Source organism: Penicillium subrubescens (genome assembly GCF_028828155.1).
Source record: "Penicillium subrubescens strain IBT 31985 chromosome Unknown utg000001l_segment0_segment0, whole genome shotgun sequence".
NCBI lineage: Eukaryota > Fungi > Ascomycota > Eurotiomycetes > Eurotiales > Aspergillaceae > Penicillium > Penicillium subrubescens.
In genome coordinates, this window is record NW_026643151.1 from 817,943 (window position 1) to 840,135 (window position 22,193).

Sequence of the window (22,193 nt, forward strand, 5' to 3'; positions counted from 1 at the left end):
CGCCTGAAAAGTAATTGGGGCTTGTTGCTTCAATTTTAGTCGTCAGCCATTTACACCTGGACACTTTCAATCATGTTGCTTATTCCGGTGCGCCCACATACCGGATGTCCGTGCAATATCAGTATGACGGGTTCTGTCGACTGGTGAATTAAGGCTTGAACACGCTAACAGACTATTTTAAGTAGAATGGAGGATTATTTACTGTAAATTGGCACGTCACAGAAACCTATGGCCCAGAGACGCAGAGAAGCCAACCCTACTTGATTATCTAATTGATTATCTAAATGTTATTACGAGGCATCGGCCATGCAGAGCTACAGAGATAGTTTAAATTTCTTTAGTCTAGGCTACACCGTGCTCACTGATGGATAGAAAAATAAAATAAAATTAATTCATAAAAACAAAAAACTATGGCATGCATCTAGTCCACCGTTAGTTCGCCTTCTCATCAACACCACACCACTTCTGGGCAAACCGTCTGATACGAGGTCCAAAGAAGAAAATTGGGATAGCAAGAAGCGCGAGTACCGCACAAATAATTACCTCAACAATCATGGTCCAATCATAACCGATGGTTTTAATAGCAGGCAACGTAGCATAGCTCAGACCGAAGGAAATAAAACCACGTCCAGCACAAACCACAACCAAGAATGGCGCAGCGCGCTGGGGGAAACTATCCACGGCGTAAGTAATACCAACGATGTTTGCGCCCAAGAACGCAAAGTAGCTAGCATTATAGCCAATAACGATCGCAGCCGCGCTCCATTTCCCCGGGTTGGCAGCAGCCTGTCCGTAGATGACTCCACAGACGATGCCGACAATAGCGGGGATACCGATGACAGGGAGACGGTACTCAGGCTTGTAGAGGCCACCATTGCGACGACTGAAGTATTTGATCACAAGATCGCTTCCATATCCCAAGAGAGGCAGGAAGACCAGACAGCAAACAATTTGCCCAGCCTGGACGTAGCCTAGAGCCTCAAAAGCGAAAGAATACGGAGGGCTCATCAGAGTGCCCGCGAAAGTGGAAGCCTGGAATACGTAAACCCCGAGGTGGGCACCATTGAGCACGAGAAGCCAGAAGATGGTTGGAATGAGAAGACCCTGCAGGAGTTGCTTGTAGAAGGTTGGGATATCACGCAGACGGGGCTTCACAACCATGAACTTGAGATCATAAGCCCAGGTGCGCGGAGCGTACTGTTCAATTCCACCATCGGCGCCATGCGCGTCAGAGATCTTGGAATCAGGCAGCGCCTCCCACGCAGGGCCGCATCCGATCGTTCAAAGTAAGATTCAGAAACGAAAATCACCGAGAACAAAAAGATGAACGCGTTCAGGATAGTGAAGAACCCATACCACCATCTCCACCCCCAATGGCCGACCATGTAAGTGGAAACGACGAAGAACACACCGGAAGTAATGTTCTGGATGAAGATAAACCAGGCAACCTTCCGACCACGCTCATGCAAGAAGTGAATCTCCTGGATGATCATTGGGCTCAAGGCTTCACTCTGACCAGCAGCAAGAGACATGATATTCCGACCAGCGATATGACTTCCCAGACTCTGCGAGCATTGGCACCAGATACCAGCCCCGATGAGCAGGAGCATCGATGCAAGGAAAACAGGTCGTCGGCCGCAGGTAAAAGCCCAGGGCATGGCAATGAGGTTACCAATACCCATGAACAGTGTCGGGTAAGTCATGAGATCGTTGGCTCGGGCTTCTTGTCCGGGATAAGATGCCAGGACAGAGGTAAAGATAGATCCCATTCCAGAGGCAAGGACGACAGCTGTACAGCTGTATGCAGAAACGAGAACTAGCAACACCCATTTTCGCCATGTCGGTAGGTTCAATGGATCTTAGAGTCATGAGCGCTGGACGTATGAGGGTATGCCTCATGGGTAGACTAGAACGTACCTCTAGGATCGACCGATGGTGTCGGGATAAGCACCACATCACCCCCACGCAAGAGCTCGACTTGTCCATCTCCCCGAATGCCAGACAAGGAAACGTCATTGGCAATCTCGACATGGGATATGTCGGATTTGTCCATGTTTGGAGAGTTGTTTTAGTCGTGTTGGAAGATATTGGAGTCAGGCAGCGTCACCGTCGCACACGCCAGAACCATCATGCAAGGCAGCTCTCGGCACTTTTATAGCTCGATAATTGAGCCATAGCTACCATTGCCCTCGCTTCAATTCACCCCCGTATCCTCCAGCTGGGGTACGTGATTGTTCCCCACCTCAAATCTGGGGGGGGCCGGGAGTTTTCCTCAAAGTGCCCGCAAGCCGAAGCGAAGCGAACCGAGCCGGAATGTGGGCGAATCAGATGGACCCTTTATTATGCGCGGTATCCTCGACGCAATTGCTCTGGAGTCAAGAAAACAATTCAATCTTCAAACAGTCCTTTACATTCCATCATGACTATCAAGTTCAATGTCGAGGTGCCGTGTGAGGACCTGAAGGCGCCTGAGATAGGCCATGGAGGATATGAAGGACTCCGCCCACGCAACGAAACACTCCTAAAGGGCAGCGTGACTGCTCCTGGACGAAGAGTTCTTTCTTGTGACATCCTCGTGGAACACGATGTTGCCATCACCATGAGAGACGGCTGCAAGCTTTATGCCGACATTTATCGACCTCCAAATGCCCCGGAGAGATCCGTTCCCGCAATTCTCTGCTGGAGTCCATTCGGCAAGAAATTCAACGGCATTGACTCATTGAAGCTCATGACACCTTGGAACCTCGGTATCCCCGAGGGTACATTGAGTGGACTGGAGAAGTTTGAAGCTCCTGATCCTGCCGAATGGGTCGATCGCGGCTATGCCATCATCAACGTTGACTCCCGTGGAGCCTTTGATTCCGAAGGAGTGATGGCCATCATGGGAACGCAGGAAGCCGAAGATGGATACGACACTATCGAATGGCTCGCAAAGCTTCCCTGGTGCAACGGCAGTGTCGGTATGGCTGGTAACTCCCACTTGGCGATCATCATGTGGTTTGTCGCAGCCTTGCAGCCCCCATCGCTAAAGGCCATTGCTCCCTGGGAGGGCTGTGGTGATTTGTACCGGGAGCAATTCGCCCGTGGTGGTATTTATGGCGGAGATTTGTTCGACCACCTTATTATTAAGTATATGTTGCGCGGTCACAACGGTATGGAGAGTTTCAAGAAGATGTTCCAGCAGCATCCTCTGGCGAACGACTGGTGGAATGATAAGCGACCCGACATGAAGAAGATCAACATTCCCACGTATATCACTGGCACGTACACCAACACCATGCACGGTATGGGAGCTATTCGGGGCTGGCTCGAGGTCAACTCGCCGGACAAGTGGCTGCGCTGGCACCCGTACCAGGAGTGGTATGATCTCTGGGGCAACCAGGAGGGACGAGTGGAGCTGTTGAACTTCTTCGATCGGTACTTGAAGGGTATCGAGAACGACTGGGAGTCAACACCACGAGTGCGCATGTCTGTCTTGAGATATGGCGAGAAGGAGCCAATTACAAACGTGGTTGAAGAAGACTTCCCACTCCCTCGCACAAACTACCGTAAGGCATACCTTACTGCCGACGGAGCTTTGAGCCTGGATCAGCCTGCACCAACTTCTGGATCAGTTTCATACAACTCGGAAGACTCAAAAGACCTGGCAACGTTCACATACAAATTCACCGAGCGAACACAAATCGTCGGTATGCCCAAGGCCGTGCTCTGGATGAGCAACGACGATTTCGACGATATGGACGTGTTCATCGTTCTGAACAAGATTTCAGCCTCTGGAGAGCGCTTGCTCAACCTCAACATCCCTTGGACCAACCTCCCCGTCAAGAAGATTGCCGATATCCCCGCGGATAAGCGCACCGAGGTCATCCTGTACCAAGGTCCCACGGGTATCATGCGTGCATCCAACCGGGCTATTGACACCTCACGCTCGATGCATGAAAACTGGCCCTACTACACGCACGAAAAGGAAGAAAAGGTCGAGCCGGGCACTGTGGTGCGTCTCGAGATTGGTATCTGGTGCATGGGTATCGAGTTCGAGGAGGGCGAGAGTCTGCAGCTTGGTATTAGTGGACATTACCAAGGAATCTCAAACTTTGGAACCAGCGAGCATATCCGCAACAAGGGTCGTCACTGGGTCCATGCTGGAGGAGAGTATGATAGTCACCTGGTCTTGCCCTTTGTGTAAGGAATCTTTGTGGAAGATGAAAGGCAGTACACTTATGACATGTAGGATGAAATTAGATAGAGCCAAATAACATGAGTTTGGAATTCCTTGGATGTGAAGAACGTAGAATGTAGCTTGACAGGACAACATTCACTGCATAGTAGTGGGTAATAGTAAACAAAGTATGCACTAGTCCCAAAAATACCCAGGGGAGGAGATTTTGATTCTTAAAAAAGCCCAAATATCAACCTGACGGCCCCGTGGTCTACTACAAAGTGGAGCCAGAGGACGCGGCTGTACAACTCGGTCCAGGCCTAGATTCGGGATATTCAAACGGGGGCCAGCGCTAGCTTCTGGGGTAGTCAGGGGATAGAATTTAGAAGACATCTTTAATTTTCTACTTCCGGAAATTTTTCACACACCATCTTGACTGCATGTCTGGCTTAACAGCAGTAATACATCCAAGCAGAGACCAGTAAATGACCCTCCAGGTCACAAAGTCATGTTTTGATTATTCTGATTACGTAGAAATGACCCCCAAAGAAGCTGCGGAGACAGCTTATAATACAGTTTTGGGGTGTCAAATACAACGGAGCCTGGGCTGGTAACCTGGCGGTTTGGGTAAGTAGGGGTTCGTCACGCAGACTAAGCATCACAGACGGTTGTCCATCCTCGCTGAACTGCCAGGGTATCAACCCAGGCTCCAACCACTTTTTTTCCCTTAACTTCTCAAATTTTTCGCACACCCTCTTGGCTGCATCTCTAACTTAGCTGCAGCAATACATCCGGGCAGAGACCAGCAAGTAACCCTGTAGGACATAAAATGATCTTTCAGCCATCCTGAGTACCCGGAAGTTACCCGCAAACATAATCCGGAGACAAGCTATAATCCAGTTTTGGGGTGTCAAACATCACTGGGGTCTGGTTGAATGGTCTAACGGCACGGCGACTGGTTTAGCACGCAGACTGTCGCCGGCTACAGAGTATCAAATCCTGGCTCCAGCATCTTTTATTTCTTCCTTTTCTTTTTTGGTTCCCTCCTCATTTTCCGCCCCCTCCTTGCCCTTTTTAGATGACCTTGAATCTTAATGATATTTAAGCTCTATAGACCTTGTTCCAGAATAGGACTAGTACATGGGGCGTCCCGCGGTTGGGCGGGCCCGGCCCATGGAATCGGGTCCCGCTGAGTCAGAGCCAAGTCTATGCCCATGCCCGCAATTATTATGTACCAACAGGCAAGGGAACATATTTTGTTTTCTTTTTATCATTCTTGAAAGTCCTTCTAAGTTCTATTCCGGATTTTATTTATGAAACGCCTAGTGTGATGATGGTGAGATTACAAGAGGAGTTTTACGGGTTACTTGGGCGTCTCCAGAACGAAAGCACGAAGGGAGGTGATGTAAGGCAGATTCATAACAATGGAACAACAGCTGCATGAATAGAAAAGTCTAATTGAAGGCTCCAATGCCTAGGACATGACAGCTTTCCACGTTATCCCGCCAGACAAGGTAGGCAAAAGCACAACCGAAAACAAAAAACCCGAATCCAATGTCATAGCATCATTCAAAGTCATATCATCGTGACCTAAACCTGGCATCCAGTGCCATCGCACCTGAATGCCAATCGGTTTACCGGAAACCACCGCTCGGGAAGAATCTTGGCCCCGCATATCCGTGGGTAATGATACTCTGGATATCAATGTTGCCATCACTCCGAGGGCTCCACAGTTTGATGAGAATGAACCGTCCAGAACTGAAACAGGTGTTAGTAAGAAGATATATTCAATAGAGGGATGCACGTGCCAACATACGGAGGTGGATCAAACTTGATGCTGACCATGCTCTTCTCTCGCTCAATGAAGAATCGTGCATGGGGTTTCAACACTTCGACGTTGGAAGATGCCCCACTAGAGCCCGCAGGGGCGGATGAAGGAGGTGGAATGGGGTTGACTAGACTAGCCGGACGACGTCTCTGCATAGATTGGAGGCGCTGCAGCTCGATGCGGCGTCGGTGAACGTTACCCATATTCGAGTCGTCAAGATCATCGTCCTCACTGATACTGTCCTCACTTTCCGAGCAAATATCCTCGTCTTCTTGAATTCGTTCCAGCTCAGCGACCGAGGGGCCATCATCGTCTTCCCGTTGCATGAACGAGTTCTCCTCTGGATACTCATCGTAGTCCGTAGTGATGCGGAACTCAGCTTGTGGGTCGTTCGCATTTCGGTCTGCATTCTCGTTGTCTGATGTAGCGTGTGAAGAGGGTCCCATCGGCGTGCGATCAAGAGACTGCAATGGCGATCGGAAAGCAGTCAAGTATTCCTGGGATGGCTGTAGACCATAACGGCGATTGCGACGGCGGCGACGGTGACTAGGGTACTGGAGTTGATACTGAGCGGTGCGGGCAAGCAGTTCATCGGATGTCATCGACACGAATACCATTCCTTCTTGGATTCTGTGGCATAAAAGTCAGTGAATTTGTAGATAAGCAGTTGACACACGCTGCAACATACGGTGAATCAAATCCAGTCCGAGGGGCTTTGATAACAATCTTCTTCAAGCAGAAAGGCGCCTCGTCACGATGCCGAAGGACAATATTGCAGCGATCAGATTTGGTGCAGTATACTGATTGATCATTCCGAAGGACATTATCCGGAAACGAACTATCTCCATCGGGGTCGAAAGTGCCTCCATCACAGCTGGCAATCTCCATCTTCAAAGGTCCGGAAACCACCTGGCCACTGTGTCCGTAGTTGAAACCCCGGAAGCCTTCTCGGTTGTCATCTGCATCAAGCTTCCGCCGCTTCAACCGTCCACGGCCATCGCGGCCCGACGAAGCTGAGGCCGACTGTGGCATGAGGGGCGGGATAGAGATCGTTTCGTCAAGGTTACTGGCGCCTCGTAGGTCGGGACGGAACGAGCGACGGCGAAGACTTCTGCTGCTTGTTGTTGGGCGAGGAGGGTCTTGATACGGGTTGGACCGGGCAGGACTTTGGGCATTGATTCCAAACTCGGCCCGCACTTGATCCCACAGCGTTCTGTGGCTCGATCTCAAAGCGGCAAAGTCGATCTGCGGGGGGCGCAGGATGTTGAAAGAAACTGCCTCTTCACGAGATTCACTGGCGCTGTTGCGAGCAGCCTGGTCGAGACGATGGTCTTCGATTTCCCGGTTCAAAGTCTCCAGAGCACGGGTGGTTTCATCGGCGTTTGAGCGGTTGCTTCCAGAATAAAGGAGACTTCGCAAGTAATGCAAACGGTCTCCAGTCGATGGTCTAGCAGGTACAGTGGGTCTTTGGTTCTCTTGAAGCAGGCCACCGCTCTGATTCATATGTTCTTCGGATATCCTGAGCAGCTCGGACAGCGACTCTGTAGTTTCACCGTTTCCCACGTTCTCTATTAAACGGAGCCAAGGTGATGAAGTCGTGTCAGAAGTGAGCCGGGTATGCTGAGCATTCAAGGTATCGATTAGATCCTGGGTATGTGGATAGCGTTCACGGAAAGATTGTTCACTGAGACGGGGGTCATGGACACGAGGAAGTCGGGGGACTGAGGCAGGAGGATAGTCGTAGTTTCCAGAGTTTCGCAAGTTTCTTGAGCTGTCTGGGTTTCCTGGGTTTCCTGGTGGATTCCCAGAATTTCCTGACTATTCAACCATCAAAAAATCCAATCAGCCGTGTTCGTGGGCCAGCAGAGAGTCAGGCAGGGAAAAGGGCATTTGGAAACATACCATCCTGGTGGGTTAGTCCGGGCGGATACCACTTGAGTACCGATTACCTTGGCGATCGGAGGTTTCAAAGGGAAGAGAGACAGGTCTCACGAATCCAAAGGTGAGCAACAAGATAAATGCCCTGTAAAGGGCCAGCCGGTATCAAGGGCAGAATAGGCGTATCTCCACGAAGATGTGTGATGTGTTCGAGGGGAAAGCAGATGGCGACTATGGTTATCGCAATGCACGTGATCACGGATTAGATCATACGTTTGTGGGGAGAGCTTGGAGAGCTTCTTCCTTTCTTTCCCCGTCAACACCCTCAAAATGGCGGAAGCAGAGAACGGCCAGGCCATCAGCGCAGGTAAGATTAACTTGGGTGGACTTACTGTCAGGTACAAGAATATGCGGAGGTTTGAGATACTAATCAAGTGTGGCTCTAGATGAGATTGCGCTCTATGACCGACAGATCCGATTATGGGGAGTGCAAGCGCAGGAGAAGTGAGTGTTGAAGGTCAAGGTGGAATGCGTATAAAAGGTATGGAACTAAGTATCATACAGAATCCGATCTGCGAACATCCTCCTTATCACTGCCAAGGCACTCGCCAACGAAGTTGCCAAGAACCTGGTTCTAGCGGGCATCGGCTCGCTCACCATCATTGATCATGAACCCGTGACAGAGGCCGATTTGGATGCGCAGTTCTTCTTAGAAGAAGCGTACAAAAATGAGGATATTATCAAGCAGGGCAAGAACGTAATCACCAACTACTCCAAGAGAAGCCCATGAACGCATACTAATAAAGTCTAACTCTAGCGCGCCGAAGTCGCTGGCCCTCAAATCCACCGAATGAACCCTCGTGTCAAACTCCACATAGATACATCCAACGTGCGCAGCAAGCTTCCCGAGTTCTTTGCCCAATTTGACGTCACAATCGCAACCGAACTGGACTTTGCTACGAATACGACCATTAACGCGGCATGCCGTATCGCAAACCGACCCTTTTACGCAGCCGGCCTGCACGGGTTCTATGGCTATGTCTTTGCCGATCTAATCTCACACGACTTTGTGATCGAGCGGGAGAAGTCGAATGGTCCTACACAGCAGCAGGAGACTCTCACGAGGAGTGTTGTAAGTGTGACTACCAAGAAAGAAAGCGAGAAGGGAGAGAAGGGGAACAAGGGCAAGGTCATCGAGCTGGTTACCAAGCGCGAGATCTATTCTCCCCTGCAGTTGGCCAATACATCACCGCTTCCGGAAGAATACACCAGGCTCCCACGGCGGCGCAAACAAGTTACACCTCTACTGAGCTGTCTCCGTGCTTTGTGGGAATTCGAGAAGATCTCCAGTGGCAGACGGCCCAGCTTCGCGCACTCGGACTTGGAGGTGTTCACAAAGCTTGCTCGGGATAGCCATCAAGAACTGAAGCTGGATCTAGACACACTTGACTCTACGTTCCTGCGACAGTTCCTGCAGAACCTCGGCTGTGAGCTTAGTCCAGTAGCAGCATTCCTCGGTGGCGCCTTGGCCCAAGACGTGATCAACGTGCTATCTGCCAGGGAACATCCGCTTCAAAACATGCTGTTGTTCGATGGAGAGCAGTCGATCGGACCCATCTACCCACTGCATCCATTCTTCCCGCCAGAGATGGATGTCGGCTCGCTAGCTGCGGTGCCACCAGTGGCTAACCCGATTGTATTGGACCCCACTATGACGACCAATCTTGCGACTCATCCCGCTCCGAATCCTGCTGTCAATCCTTGATTGAATCATGAATCAGGTTTCTCTTTGGATACTCGGGATAAAGAAGCTTTTGCTGTTGCTGGCGTACTTTTGTTTGGCATGATACACAAGTGGAATGGACGGGTTTCACGATTTTCTTTGGGTGTTTGATGTTTTGGATAGATCATTGCATGTCTTTCCCAGTGTACGATATCTTCAAGCCATACACTAAGTAGTTTTTCTTACTACCATGATGGTTCCTGCAATCGTATCTTCTTCCACACACTGACAGACTCGTATTGAAACAACAGTGCTTGATATGGGTGCAGACTAACTGAAAGTAGATACCCGACATCAGCTTAATAGGCATTTCCAGGGCACAAAAACATTGTCAACCGCATCTGTAACAAGGCATTGGCCTGTCATTTGCACGGTCAAATCGGCTTTCTCTTGAGCCAAGCCAGACCCGGACTTCCCAATCCCATAGCAGCACCACCAAGCTGAGCCACACCATTCACGATGGCGATGCCGGCACCTCCTGCACCCGCACTTTGTCCAACAGCCATAGCGCTCCCAGCTGCAATATTGCCGATCGAGCTATGAGCCGCTGCAGCCGCCGAACCTGTATTGCGTTAATAAATGATCGTTTGACATCGGAGTGAGGAACACAGAACGATGATGAATTCTTCTTGCGACTCGCACATACCTGCCTTGATACCGCCAGCAGTGAACCTCATTCCTGGTAACACGGGGACTATAGTAAGACCCGGTGCAGCGATGATAACGACACCAGTACTGCAGACAACCGCGCAAGTAGCCAGGAGAGGGTTATGAGCGCCCCAGCTGGCTGCCTGTTGGATATTAGCTATAGTGGCTATCACCTTTCAGAGGGATAAAAGATAGACTCACCTGGTGTCAGATTGGCAGACACCGCAAGAGCAGTCTTGCCATAAGTCATCAGCATCTTTCTGCTCTCTGGATATGATATCTGCGTAGTAGGAATCTTGAAAACCCGCCAATAGAGCTAGCTGATTTCCCGAGGATAGCGTAGAGAAGAAAAGAGGAATGGGTAATATGGGAGAAATTTATCTCCAGCCTTTTCAAAGAAAAGGGAATATCCCATTCCAGGCGCGGGACATCCAAGAGGAAAGCAAACGAACAGGCTGTTCAAAATCAAATCAAACAGTCGGCTCAAAATAAGCACAAACGGCATTTATAGTAAAGTGGATGCTGCTTCTTGTCTAGAACCAAATCATGCCCCTCTTGTACCTTATACTTTAGTTGGTTTATAAATCAATCAGTCACCGCGTATTGTTCTACACCATACATGAGCCAACAAGAAAATGGTTCCTAGTGACTATGCCTTCACAAAAGAATAGACAAGTAATCATATGTTCAATTGGATTAGCAACTCATATACTAGTCAGTGCAAAAACAGCACCACAAATCCCACCTAACCGAAACGCCTAGAGAAAAACAATGCATATGATATGGTCCAGTCCGGTCCGATCCGTCCATTAAATAGATCATCATCGGGGTTATAGCCCCGGCTTAAGAAGGCAACTCAGAATAATCAGACAAATTCAAGACCGACCAGCCTCTTTAGCACCCATCTCCTCATCAACGGTCTTTTTAGGGCGCATCGAGGAGCCAGCTTCGTCCTCGTCATCACTCATCAGGCCCTCCAACTCGAAAGCTTCGGCGTCAGAGATACGCTGGGCATCGGCGGTGCTTCGCGTGCGGCCATTCATGTAGCCGTTTCCGTTGGCGTTGGCGTATTTGTGAGATTCTTCTTCTTCCTCGGGGGCACCTTCTGGCCAGGCGTGGACGGCGTAGATGTGGAGGAGGATGTTGACGACTGGAGCGGGTTAGTAAACGATGGGAAGAAGAGGATAAAAGGGGGGGGGGGGGGGGGGGGACGTACAGAGGAAGAGAATAAAGGCGATGCTGTACAAGATCAGGATATACGAGACGTGCATGATACCCGCCTGGCTGAGCAACTGCATCTGCTCCTCGGTAGCACCCATGAACAGAAAGCCAGAAGCGTACAGCAAGAACGGCGTGAGATACTGGAAGCTGTTCGGGTTGGCGCCGCTCATGCTGACGTTAGGTTTGTCACGCAGGACAAACGAGATCTCGATGATACGGGTCAGACCCGCCGCCATCAGGGTATAACCAAAGATACTGTGGACCATAGTGCTGATCATTAGCGTCTGTGTATGCGCCGACATAGCATATCCAGTCAACCCGATGACAATAGCAGGAATCAAGTTCCGCTTGGGCCGGCCATTACGACTCCGGCTCAACCACATGCCCAGAAGACCAGCGCACCACCAGACAATACCCATCGTAGTATGCTGAAGATCATTATGGACCCAGGGCCCGCCCCAACGGTGTTCAGTAAAGGTATTAACGCAGCCCCACGCGGCGATAATCAACGAGTCGAAGAATTCTTGGCTCCGGCCCGTGCGGCGCAGCCAGTACTGGCCCACCAACAACAAAATAGTCAAGACAATACCATAGCCGATGAAAGCACTGCCCATGATGAAATGTGCCAGACACTGCCCCATGTGGTCACCCTGGCAGAAGCCCAGAGCCGCAATACCGCCGAACAGCATCTGCGTCCAGCTCAGGACCGGTATGATCTTGCCGACGATACCGTGCGCCAGGACGAAAATCCATCGGATACGGCCCTGGCCGCCCTTTTCCAGATGAAGCTTCAAGTAGAATCCGAGCACGATCTGCACGACTAGCAGCAGCATCAACCAGTTTGCGAACGAGGCGTGGGCATTCTTGCCGAATTGACGACCTTTATGAGCGTGACCGAGGAAGTAGGCCAGCACGGCGATGATTGTGCCAACAATCTGAACGGGAACGTGCCAGCGAGAGCGAACAATCTGAAATAATCGGTAGACGTCAGACAAAATCCGCCAGGAATAAAGATAGTATCAACCCCCGAAACGAAACATACCCCAAGAACCATACCCAGCGGGAAAATAATTCCAAACGCAGTACCCATAAGGATCATATGTGTCCATAACGTCGAATCCTAAAACCAATCACCAACATCAGCGAAACCATTCTCGGTAAAAGCCGTTATCCATCGCAACCGGGTAACCCGAGTAAGCCACGTACTATGGGTTCCAGGGTGATGGCCTCGCCCTCGGGAACAGCCTCATGGCCACCGTGGGCAAGCGCCAGGCCAGCAAGCAGCACCAGGCCCCAAAGGGACCCTTGTCGCAAGAGGGTCATGATGGTGGGGTGGTGTGATGAGAAGAAGGTGGGCTGTGAGGGAATGTCAATGAAGGGGGGAAGTTTTGAAGGGGTGAGGCCAGGCCGCGTCTCTCGCTCAACCTCAGGCAACGTCGATCTTTTGCTAATCCGGCGCTTCCGATAACGACGGTCACTTCACAACTGTGCTTTTCCCAGACTCGACACCAAAATAACAGAGCGACGATTTGATGGAGGACCTTGTTCGTGTTAATCCAGTTGATTTCACCTCGAGGGATCTTAATTCCGTTCCTGGCTGCGGATGTGAACTCGAAGACTCGATTATTCAGCGCTGGTGGTGATTGGCGGGCGTTGGTATACAAACAGCCATCCCGCTCTGGGCGGACAAGACCCACCTCACTACACTCGAAACAGGCTTTCATAGCAGGTGATTTGAGTTTTACACATCAAAATGGTTACACAGTCAAGAGAACAGCGTCTCGTGAGTATTCAAGCCCTCCAAATCAATAACCAAATCACACCAAACTAACCACTCCATCTAGGAGACACTCCGCGCCTCAATAAACAATCTCCAAAGCCAACAAGCCCAGTTAGAAGCCGAAATAGCAGAGATCGAGAAAACACTCAAGTATGTTTCCAGCAAGACCGACGCATCCCATTACCACCCCTCCATTCACTCCATGTGTCTAATCTATCTTTTCCAGAAATGATTCCTCAGAGACTGTGAAACGGCATATCCGCCTCTTGCACGATTACAACGAGATCAAGGATATCGCCCAGGGTCTGATGGGTCTTATTGCTGAAGCACGGGGGGTACGACACGTTGATGTGCAGCGGGAGTATGGGGTTAAGGAGCAGGATTGAGATAATTATTGTTTACGGGGCATGAACTACTCTACTTTCATTCTAGGTGACGGATGTCGGGATAAAACCCTCCTGTCTGCCATTAAGCCATTATGAGATACTAAAGGATGTATTAAGAAATACATTTTTATGGTTATTTCGTTATGGGAACATAGCTTAAAGTCAAGAATCTTTCTATTCATTTTAAACAATATTTTGTATTTGATCGATGAGCGTCCAACCAACTCCGCCAGCGAATCTATCAGTTCAAAATAATCTGTTTCATAAAGACGGGAGAGTAGGGTTGAGAGGAGAAGGGTGATTAGACCAGTTCATACATTGACAGGAGATGTGAGTATCAGATATGACAAGAGAAGAGAAGAGGTAGAGATAGTCCGGTTTGTAGACAGACAGGTAGGTAAGATGATTAGACAAGGGTATTGAAGAGGATAGTCGACATGAAGAAAAGAAAAAGGTGGTGGGTAGGTAAGGGATCTTTTGAGAAGAGGATCGATAGGGTATGACATATATGCAAACAAGAAGCGACACAAAGATATGCAAGAAGCCCAACAAAAAGAAGAAAAGAAAAGGAAGAAATTAGAAAGAGATATGATGCAGCCAGGGAACGTTCCCTAATGAGTCTTGCCCAAGCTCTGCAGGTTAACCAACTCATAGTAACGACCCTTACTCTTCAGCAACTCGGCATGAGTACCACTCTCAACAATCTTTCCCTGATCAAAGACGTAAATAATATCCGCCTTCTGGATGGTACTCAAACGATGAGCAACAGCAATTGTAGTCCGACCACGAGCCGCAGCATCAAGCGCAGCCTGAACGACCTTCTCGGACTCAGAGTCCAACGCCGAAGTAGCCTCGTCCAGGAGAAGAATCTTCGGGTTCCGGAGGAGCGCGCGAGCAATAGCGACACGCTGCTTCTGACCACCGGACAACATGCCGCCCTTGGAGCCGACGACGGTGTTGAAGCCCTCGGGGAGGGACAAGATGAAGTCGTAGATGTTAGCGTCCTTGCAAGCCTTGACAAGTTCGTCTTCGGGGATGTCGTCCTGGTCGATACCCAGGAGGATGTTGTCCTTGATGGTTCCTTGGTACAGGGTGGGTTCCTGGCTGACGAGGGCGAGGTGGCTGCGGTAGGAGTTGACGTTTAGATCGGCGATGTTGTGGCCGTCGACGAAGACGCCGCCGGACAGGGCGTCGTAGAAGCGTTCCAGGAGGGCGATGGTGGTACTCTTACCGCATCCGCTAGGTCCGACCAGGGCGATGTACTGACCGGGCTTGACGCTGAGGTTCAGGCCACGGAGGACGGGTTGCTCGGGACGAGTCGGGTAGCGGAAGTGCACGTCGCGGAACTCAATGGCTCCGTCGACGTGGTCGACAGTAGTACCCTCCTCAGCCCAGGTGTCGATAGTCGGGCGACGGTCGAACAGCTTGCGGAACTCATAGGCAGCGTTCTTGGCCTTGCCCATGTCGGGGGAGAACGAGAAGACTGTACCGGCGGACTGCGCGCCGAACAGGATCTCACTGAAGCAGACGAAGAAGCGGAAGGTATCGTATTCGCCGTGACCCAGGAGGGTACCACCGTACCAGAAGCCAAGAGCGACGCAGAAGAAGACCAGGGCCTGGGAGGCGGCGTACAGAAGGGAAGACTTGGTGACGGAAATCAGGCTGACGCGAGCCTGGGCATCCAGCTGGTCGTGGTAGATACCCCAGACATCGTCCTCACGGGTAAGAGAGGCAACAGTGCGGATGGCAGAGGTAGCTTCGCAGGCGTAGCTGGCAGAGCCTTCGTAGGCGAGCTTAGAGCGGGCCTGGAAAGCAGCGAGCATGTAAAAGCGGTAGAAACCGCAGCCAAGGAGAACGGGGACGACACTGATACAAACGAGGGCAAGCTTCCAGCCGAAGGACAGGGAGATGACAATGGCCGCAATGAGGGTGGTCGAGGTCATCAGAATTGTACCCAGAGTCTGTCCACTAATACCAGAGAGATGCTTGGTCTCGGTGGAGAGGAACGAAGTCAAAGCACCGGTGCTGTTCTCCTCGCGATCGAAGAAGCTGATATCCTGGCGCAGCATAACACGGAACGCCTTGCTGCGAGCCTTGCGAATGAGACGCTCGGAGCAGAATGCAAAGGCGACACCATTGATCGAGTAGGTGAAAAACTGGACAATACCAACGACCAGGAACATCAATGCCCAGAAGTTGGCATCAGAGCGGAGCTTGGCGTATTCCCACGGGGGCAGAGACAGAGCACTGATAGCCTTGGCGTAGAGGAAAGCCTGAGTGGGCTGACCACCACCGGCGAGACAAGAGAAGATCAAACCGATAACGAGGTACTTCCACTCCTCCTTGTTGAACGAAGCGATAAACTTGATGAGAGTCCAGAGCGAGTACTTGGCCTTCGGGTCGGGACCCTTCTTGGAGAGAATCACACTGGAGACAGACTTGCGAGTATCGGCACGGCGGATATCCTCGGGGAACAGCGCACCAGCCTCTTCATCCTTGAGAGCGGTCGAGCCGCTAGCCACCGACTTCACACGAGCGATGTTCTGCTTGTCCAGAGCCTCATCCGAGTCATCCTCCACGTCTTCGTCGGCAAGGGCATCGGCCTCCTTCTCCTCGTTAATGCGCTGGGCCTCGACAAGCTTGGAGTAAGGACCGGCGGTCTCAATCAGGTCATCGTGAGTACCCTGCTCGACAATCGAGCCATTGACAAAGACGACAATGTTGTGAGCAGTCTTGATGGTGGAAAGACGGTGAGCGATGACGATGGTAGTACGGCCTTCAGCAGCACGGTCCAGAGCAGCTTGCACCACACCCTCGGACTTGGTATCCAGGGCAGAAGTAGCCTCATCCAGGAGCAGAATCTTGGGGTCGGAAACAACAGCACGAGCGATAGCAATACGCTGCTTCTGGCCACCAGAAAGCAGGAAACCGCGCTGGCCAACGTTGGTCTCGTACTTCTCCGGCAGGGACATGATGAATTCGTGGGCATTGGCCATCTTGGCAGCGTTCTCGATAAGTTCGCGGATACGTTCTTCGGGCTCATCCTCGAAGCGGGTACCGATCAGACCGTGACGAATGTTCTTGTAGATGGTAGTACCGAAGAGGACAGGCTCCTGCTGGACGAGGGAAATCTGCTGACGGAGCCAGCGCAGGTTAAGAGTCTGAATATCGTGACCATCCAGGAAAACACTACCACCAACGGGCAGGTAGAAACGCTCAACCAGACCGATAACAGTGGACTTGCCAGAACCCGAAGGTCCCACCAGGGCGGTAGTCTTGCCAGCGGGGATCGACAGGGAAACGTCCTTCATGACGGTGACCTCAGGGCGGGAGGGGTAGATGTGCTTGACATTGCGGAACTCGATTTCACCCTCGGCGTGATCGGGAATGACACCCTCGTCGGAAGTGGGATCCACGGGAGAGACACGGTCAATGGTGCTGAAGATCTTGGCAGCAGCAGCCACGGCGTTGGTAAATGCTTGGGCGTTAGGGGCAACGTTACCCAAGCTGAACGAACCAATGAGAATAGCCATGAGAATAGTCAAGACCTGGCCGACGTTGACCTTGCCCTCGACCAAATACCGGGAGCCCATCCAGAAACCCAGGCCGTAGTTCAGGAACATGACACCGAACATACCACCGACCATAACACCCAGAGCCATCTGCATACGCGTGCCCCAACGTTCAGCGGTGCGCAAGTGCACCTCGTACTGCTTGGCCAGTTTGTCCTGGGTACCAAAAGCGGTCGCATTGCGAATGGAGCTGATAACTTCTTCAGCAACGGTGCCACCGGCACCGTAGCTTTCCAGGGACAACTTGCTGTACTTGACGATGAATTGAGATCCACCGCCCATGATCAGAACCAGCGTAACGATGGACGAGGTACAGATACCAGCCAGAGGGGCATACTTGACGTAGGCAACAATGAAAGCAGTCACGAAGGTGGCCAGGGCAGTCAAAGTCAGACCCACCTTCTCCGAAACACCGTCCTGAATCAGATTGGTGTCGGCAGTAATACGGGTGGTGACTTCACCAGCGCCCAACTTGTCAAAGTAGGCAATGTTCTGACGCAGGATAGCTTCGAGGTACTGCTCGCGAATCTTCTGGGTGATATGCTCGCCAGTGTAGATGAAACCAACAGTGCTGATATAGACAGTGACGAACTCGGCGATACCGAGGTAGACAAAGTACAAAACGTTCTTCGTTAATTCGTGGTAGAAATCATCGTAGGACATAGTCTTCAATTGGATGCCTTGGAAGGCGGTGGTCAAGGAACCGAAAAGAATCTGTGATACAACATGTAAGTTCTAGATCGGGGATTGACTTCCATTGTGCAACAGAAGGATTGTTCAAATGTCTCAGGACGAAACTCACCGTAAACAGCGGCAACGCAGCACCCGCAGCAATGGCGCAGATAGCGCTAACCAGCAAAATCAAGATATCCATCGTCGAAGCATAACGGTACAGTCCAAAGAACGAGATCTTGACCAGCGGCGCATCCAACTGCTTCTTCAGAATATCCTTCTCATGCTGAGGCAAATGCGCAAAGATGGCATCATCATCCAATGACAGCGCCGTCTTGCTTCCATTATTATCCTTGGCGATTCCCGACAGTGTCGAGCCGGAATCGTAGTTCTTCTCTGCAATCTTCTCTTGTGTGGATGAGACCTGTTCGCCGGCGCTCACCTCATCGGGGATTTTTTCCACCGCAGTGGCCCCCTCTTCTGGTTGCTGCATGGCGCGGGGGAGAGGTTGCGCGTGGTGGCGCGGATTTGGGGGTGTCGCAAGATTGAGAGCAGTTGCTTGGTCCCACTTTTAGTTCCTAATTCGTGGTTGGACCAGACCAGACCAGACTACGGCTGCAAGAATGCAGAGCGTCTTGCCGGGGACGGAGGAGGGTGAAGAAACTGAGTCGAAGGTGAACGTGCGATTACCGCGAAGCTGAGAGAGAAATGCACGCTAGATTGATAGAAAGAGGAAATGAGCTATGCTCAGTTGTTGTCGCGCGATCGAGAGATGATCGAAATGAGCGATCTGCGCGATGTCGTGGAAAGGGGAGGGAGGAGAGTCAAAGAAAATTAAAGAGGGGTTAACAATGGACACCCTGGTGTATTGAAAGCTGTTGAGCGAAAAGGAATAGGGAAGATACACCTTCTTTCTCGAGGAGGAGGAGGCGATAATAATCTAAAAAGGTCGTAGAGAATCTAGAAAAAAGGAACGGACGAAACGAGCGGGCGAATAAGAATGTATTTAATAAAGAGAGAGAAGTCAAGCACTGTTTGTATTTGCTCCAAATTTTTCTATCAGTTACCACGGCGGGCTCCGTATCCAGCTAGTTTCTTGGGACTGGCTAACTGAAATCAGAATGAATCATCTAGAATTTCAGACTCGCATTAAAATTAGGATACCAAATTAAATAGAAAACCCCGAAAAATCCAAAAATCCCAAATCCCAAGCGGGTTTCACAATGGGGGAGGACCCGATCCCGAGTACGTGAAAGTGGGCCGGAGACTCCAGACTCCGGCAAATCTTGTGCACGAGAAGGAAGGAACTCAACTGGCCCCTCCATGCAAGCGATAACTTGGATGAATAATCTTCATAAAAGGAATATTGCATGCTGATTGGCTGAGTAATGACATAGGGTGTTCTGGCTAAATACTCCTTCCGGTAGTGGGGGAGAAGTCACTAAGAATAGTGTACTCCGTACTCCGTACACATTCATCCCCTTAAAGATGCAAACAGTACAGATTTAGGGATATACATACTACTAGATACTCCATTCCAACACATATACTTTAACTTGAGATCCAAATATCTACATAGATAGATAGACCCTATCCTACAATCTAATCACAGCCTCATCAGCACAATCTGACAATACGCTCTCGAGTTCTGCAACCTCCGTCGGAATATACACACATCACATCCTGCAGGGCGTTTAAACATCCATCCACACACACCCTTGTCGGCGTATTATTTTCTTTTCTTTTCCACATGTATGTGCTTACATAGTATGTATGTACATATGTTGGAGCCTCGCCGATCGATCGCCCCTCCTGTCACGTCCACTCGATTCCTTCTCGGGAAATAGAACTTCCCGATCGACCTTCGCGCCCGAAGCAATCTCCATCCCTCCTATACCCATCTACGGACAATAGAACTACAAGAACCCCGAATGAATCATCTAACATGCTCAAATGTCTCATTCTTTAAAATTATTCAATTTCTTCCAAACACAAACAGTTCAACCGATGACAGACCCATGACGCAGTGACTGCAATCGCATGCATCCCAATACGACATTCCCCTACCAACAACCCCGGAACACGCGAAAGCCGAATACGAAGCTTCCACCTGTGGACCGACCACCCTAGACCTTGACTCATTTTGACGCGTCCAGGTCCATGATCCATCAGCGCTAAGTAAGTAGATGATGCCTAGTCTATCTAACTATTGTTCCAATTCCCACCCTCCACTTTGCCCGACCACCACGTTGTCCGTCCTCCAAAAGCCGACTTCCACGCAGGCGCTTATGCTTCTTGCGTACACCCCGTAGAAGCCTGAAGAAATCAATAATAATATACCCGATCGCTACACCAACACTAATTCAAGCCGACGGTCCACCGACATCACCATGTCCACGCTGAAGCGATCCTCCAGTCAGGAGAAACGATCGGGGACTTGGGCCGTCCATTTCGTCCGGTCGGGGGTCGGCCAAATTTTGGTCCCGGATACCGATGGGGTTGTGCTGTTCTTCTAAACGAACCAATGTGAACCAGGGTTGGACTGGATTACTACTCCGGTCCATCTTCATCCCTGGTGGTTTTGATCTCGAATCCTTCTTCTCCTATTTTTATGAGGGGGCGCACTGTATTCCGTTTTGGGTAAGGGCTGCGATATACAGGATTAATGAAGAGTTGCCTGACCCCTAGTCCAACTACAGTACTACTGTATGTTCTGTACTGTTTTCCTATATCTCCCGTTCATGAGGAATCAACCGGTCTGTGATAAGTGACTTAGTTCGCTGTAGTATATCTGACAGGCTTGCAGCCTGCTCTGTACTGTATACCTGACGGTAATAATCTGGTCGCCTGGAGTAATCAATCAGGCATTAACGACCGTATTCCAGGCCACCACGGATCCACTGCGGGAGCAGTAATCCTACACATAAAATCCAGGTTCGACGTGGTGGGGGCTCCCAATTGGGCAAGAGCTAAGAGGAGGATAATCTCAGCGCCTGGTTGACGCCTGAGGCATTCAGTAGATTTCGATTTCCAGGAGTTGCCCATGTTGTTTGTAGTTTTTAGTACGGAGTAGTATGTACAAGGTAAAGAACAGTGCCGTGATGATGCCTAATTTCATTGCGTAACCCGTAGCAAGAGCCGCAAGACTCGACGTCATGTCAGCCATAATTGTGACTCGACCATCATGAACCTTACTTCTTCTCACAAAGATCTAAAAGCACGGATCGCTTTTCGACCACATGGTTCGAGCAAGGTGCAGGAATTCCAGGCAGCAGGTGACTACGTGTAGTAAAAGAAGACGGATCAAATGATCTTCTTGTCGAAAATACCGCAAAGATCATCGAGAGAACTGCCAGTGGAGGAGGATACAAGGGCTGTAGACTCGTAGCAGACTCAAATCGTTGTGGCCTTAATGCCCTAATCTGTATCCCCTGCCTGAGGCATTCATGACCGTTCCAAAATTCCTGCCTCAGGCCCCACTGCCCAGCACATCACCTGACCGAACCGAAGCGAAAGCCAAGCCCTGCCGCACACAAATCATCCGCCTCCCGAACGACGACATCTTCTCCCATCAAACCAGCTCGCCGTCGCGACCAAGCCTTCAAGATGCCGGTCAGTATTCACCACCATGACCCTCGAACCTATCCCAGTGCTACATCTCGACCCTCGCAACCGTCACCTCGCTGTCCAGAAAATTTGATCCGCCCAACTAACCCTCCATTTTTCATCTCACAGAGCCACAAGACTTTCCGCACCAAGCAAAAGCTTGCCAAAGCTCAGCGTCAGAACCGCCCCATCCCTCAGTGGATTCGTCTGCGCACCGGCAACACCATCAGGTAAATTGCGCCCTCGTCCTGCATCAAGAAAACACATCCCAGAAAACATGCCATGCCATCGAAAAAATGGAATCGAAGGAGGAAGAGGAGGAATCGACCGGACACCCGCACACGCACAAATCACACGCCCGAAAACTCAATCCCGCACCATCGAAAATAAATCCAGCACAATAACTGACAACCTCGTTCTTCCAAATAGATACAACGCTAAGCGGCGACACTGGCGCAAGACCCGTCTGGGCATCTAAACTAGTCCCGGACAGCACCCACCCGGTCCTCACACACCTTTCCAATCCCGGACCAACGATGTTGTTCGTTTCGATATCCTAACGACGCAATACTACCCGCCCCCACCAACCATTCTTCCACCCAGCAATCTTGAACGCGCTAGTTTAATCAAAGAAACTACGTTCAGGCCCGCAACTGTCCG

The 22,193-nt window shown here is 50.7% G+C and overlaps 9 protein-coding genes across 9 annotated transcripts; 4 read left to right on the forward strand and 5 right to left on the reverse strand.

Annotated features, from left to right (window-relative positions):
- Positions 1-432: 432 nt before the first annotated feature.
- N7473_000248 (uncharacterized protein) lies at positions 433-2,053 on the reverse strand (the record flags this gene model as incomplete). The annotated part of the gene is given in 3 exon segments (XM_057146188.1): positions 433-1,197; positions 1,212-1,858; positions 1,918-2,053. 3 exon segments carry the CDS (start codon positions 2,051-2,053, stop codon positions 433-435), a joined length of 1,548 nt encoding a protein of 515 aa, XP_057014074.1.
- A 366-nt stretch (positions 2,054-2,419) lies between these two features.
- On the forward strand, positions 2,420-4,186 carry N7473_000249 (CocE/NonD family hydrolase; the record flags this gene model as incomplete). Its single annotated transcript, XM_057146189.1, has 1 exon — positions 2,420-4,186. One exon carries the CDS (start codon positions 2,420-2,422, stop codon positions 4,184-4,186), a length of 1,767 nt encoding a protein of 588 aa, XP_057014075.1.
- A 1,607-nt stretch (positions 4,187-5,793) lies between these two features.
- Positions 5,794-7,892, reverse strand: N7473_000250 (uncharacterized protein; the record flags this gene model as incomplete). Its single annotated transcript, XM_057146190.1, has 4 exons — positions 5,794-5,917; positions 5,976-6,617; positions 6,676-7,805; positions 7,890-7,892. The coding sequence occupies 4 exons, from the start codon at positions 7,890-7,892 to the stop codon at positions 5,794-5,796; spliced, it is 1,899 nt and encodes a 632-aa protein (XP_057014076.1).
- Positions 7,893-8,195: 303 nt separating this feature from the next.
- Positions 8,196-9,630, forward strand: N7473_000251 (E1 ubiquitin-activating protein AOS1; the record flags this gene model as incomplete). Its single annotated transcript, XM_057146191.1, has 4 exons — positions 8,196-8,232; positions 8,312-8,369; positions 8,430-8,622; positions 8,683-9,630. 4 exons carry the CDS (start codon positions 8,196-8,198, stop codon positions 9,628-9,630), a joined length of 1,236 nt encoding a protein of 411 aa, XP_057014077.1.
- A 392-nt stretch (positions 9,631-10,022) lies between these two features.
- N7473_000252 (uncharacterized protein) lies at positions 10,023-10,552 on the reverse strand (the record flags this gene model as incomplete). The annotated part of the gene is made up of 3 exons (XM_057146192.1): positions 10,023-10,210; positions 10,295-10,435; positions 10,498-10,552. The coding sequence occupies 3 exons, from the start codon at positions 10,550-10,552 to the stop codon at positions 10,023-10,025; spliced, it is 384 nt and encodes a 127-aa protein (XP_057014078.1).
- Positions 10,553-11,171: 619 nt separating this feature from the next.
- N7473_000253 (Ytp1 family protein) lies at positions 11,172-12,840 on the reverse strand (the record flags this gene model as incomplete). The annotated part of the gene is made up of 4 exons (XM_057146193.1): positions 11,172-11,446; positions 11,513-12,485; positions 12,560-12,637; positions 12,724-12,840. The coding sequence occupies 4 exons, from the start codon at positions 12,838-12,840 to the stop codon at positions 11,172-11,174; spliced, it is 1,443 nt and encodes a 480-aa protein (XP_057014079.1).
- Positions 12,841-13,270: 430 nt separating this feature from the next.
- On the forward strand, positions 13,271-13,683 carry N7473_000254 (SWI5/SAE3 family protein; the record flags this gene model as incomplete). The annotated part of the gene is made up of 3 exons (XM_057146194.1): positions 13,271-13,300; positions 13,362-13,447; positions 13,524-13,683. 3 exons carry the CDS (start codon positions 13,271-13,273, stop codon positions 13,681-13,683), a joined length of 276 nt encoding a protein of 91 aa, XP_057014080.1.
- Positions 13,684-14,294: 611 nt separating this feature from the next.
- mdr1 (ABC multidrug transporter Mdr1) lies at positions 14,295-18,420 on the reverse strand (the record flags this gene model as incomplete). Its single annotated transcript, XM_057146195.1, has 2 exons — positions 14,295-17,969; positions 18,058-18,420. 2 exons carry the CDS (start codon positions 18,418-18,420, stop codon positions 14,295-14,297), a joined length of 4,038 nt encoding a protein of 1,345 aa, XP_057014081.1.
- A 3,018-nt stretch (positions 18,421-21,438) lies between these two features.
- N7473_000256 (uncharacterized protein) lies at positions 21,439-22,011 on the forward strand (the record flags this gene model as incomplete). Its single annotated transcript, XM_057146196.1, has 2 exons — positions 21,439-21,539; positions 21,663-22,011. Coding segments are annotated over 2 exons (450 nt in total), but the record flags the coding sequence as incomplete, so codon positions are not given.
- Between the last annotated feature and the right edge of the window lie 182 nt (positions 22,012-22,193).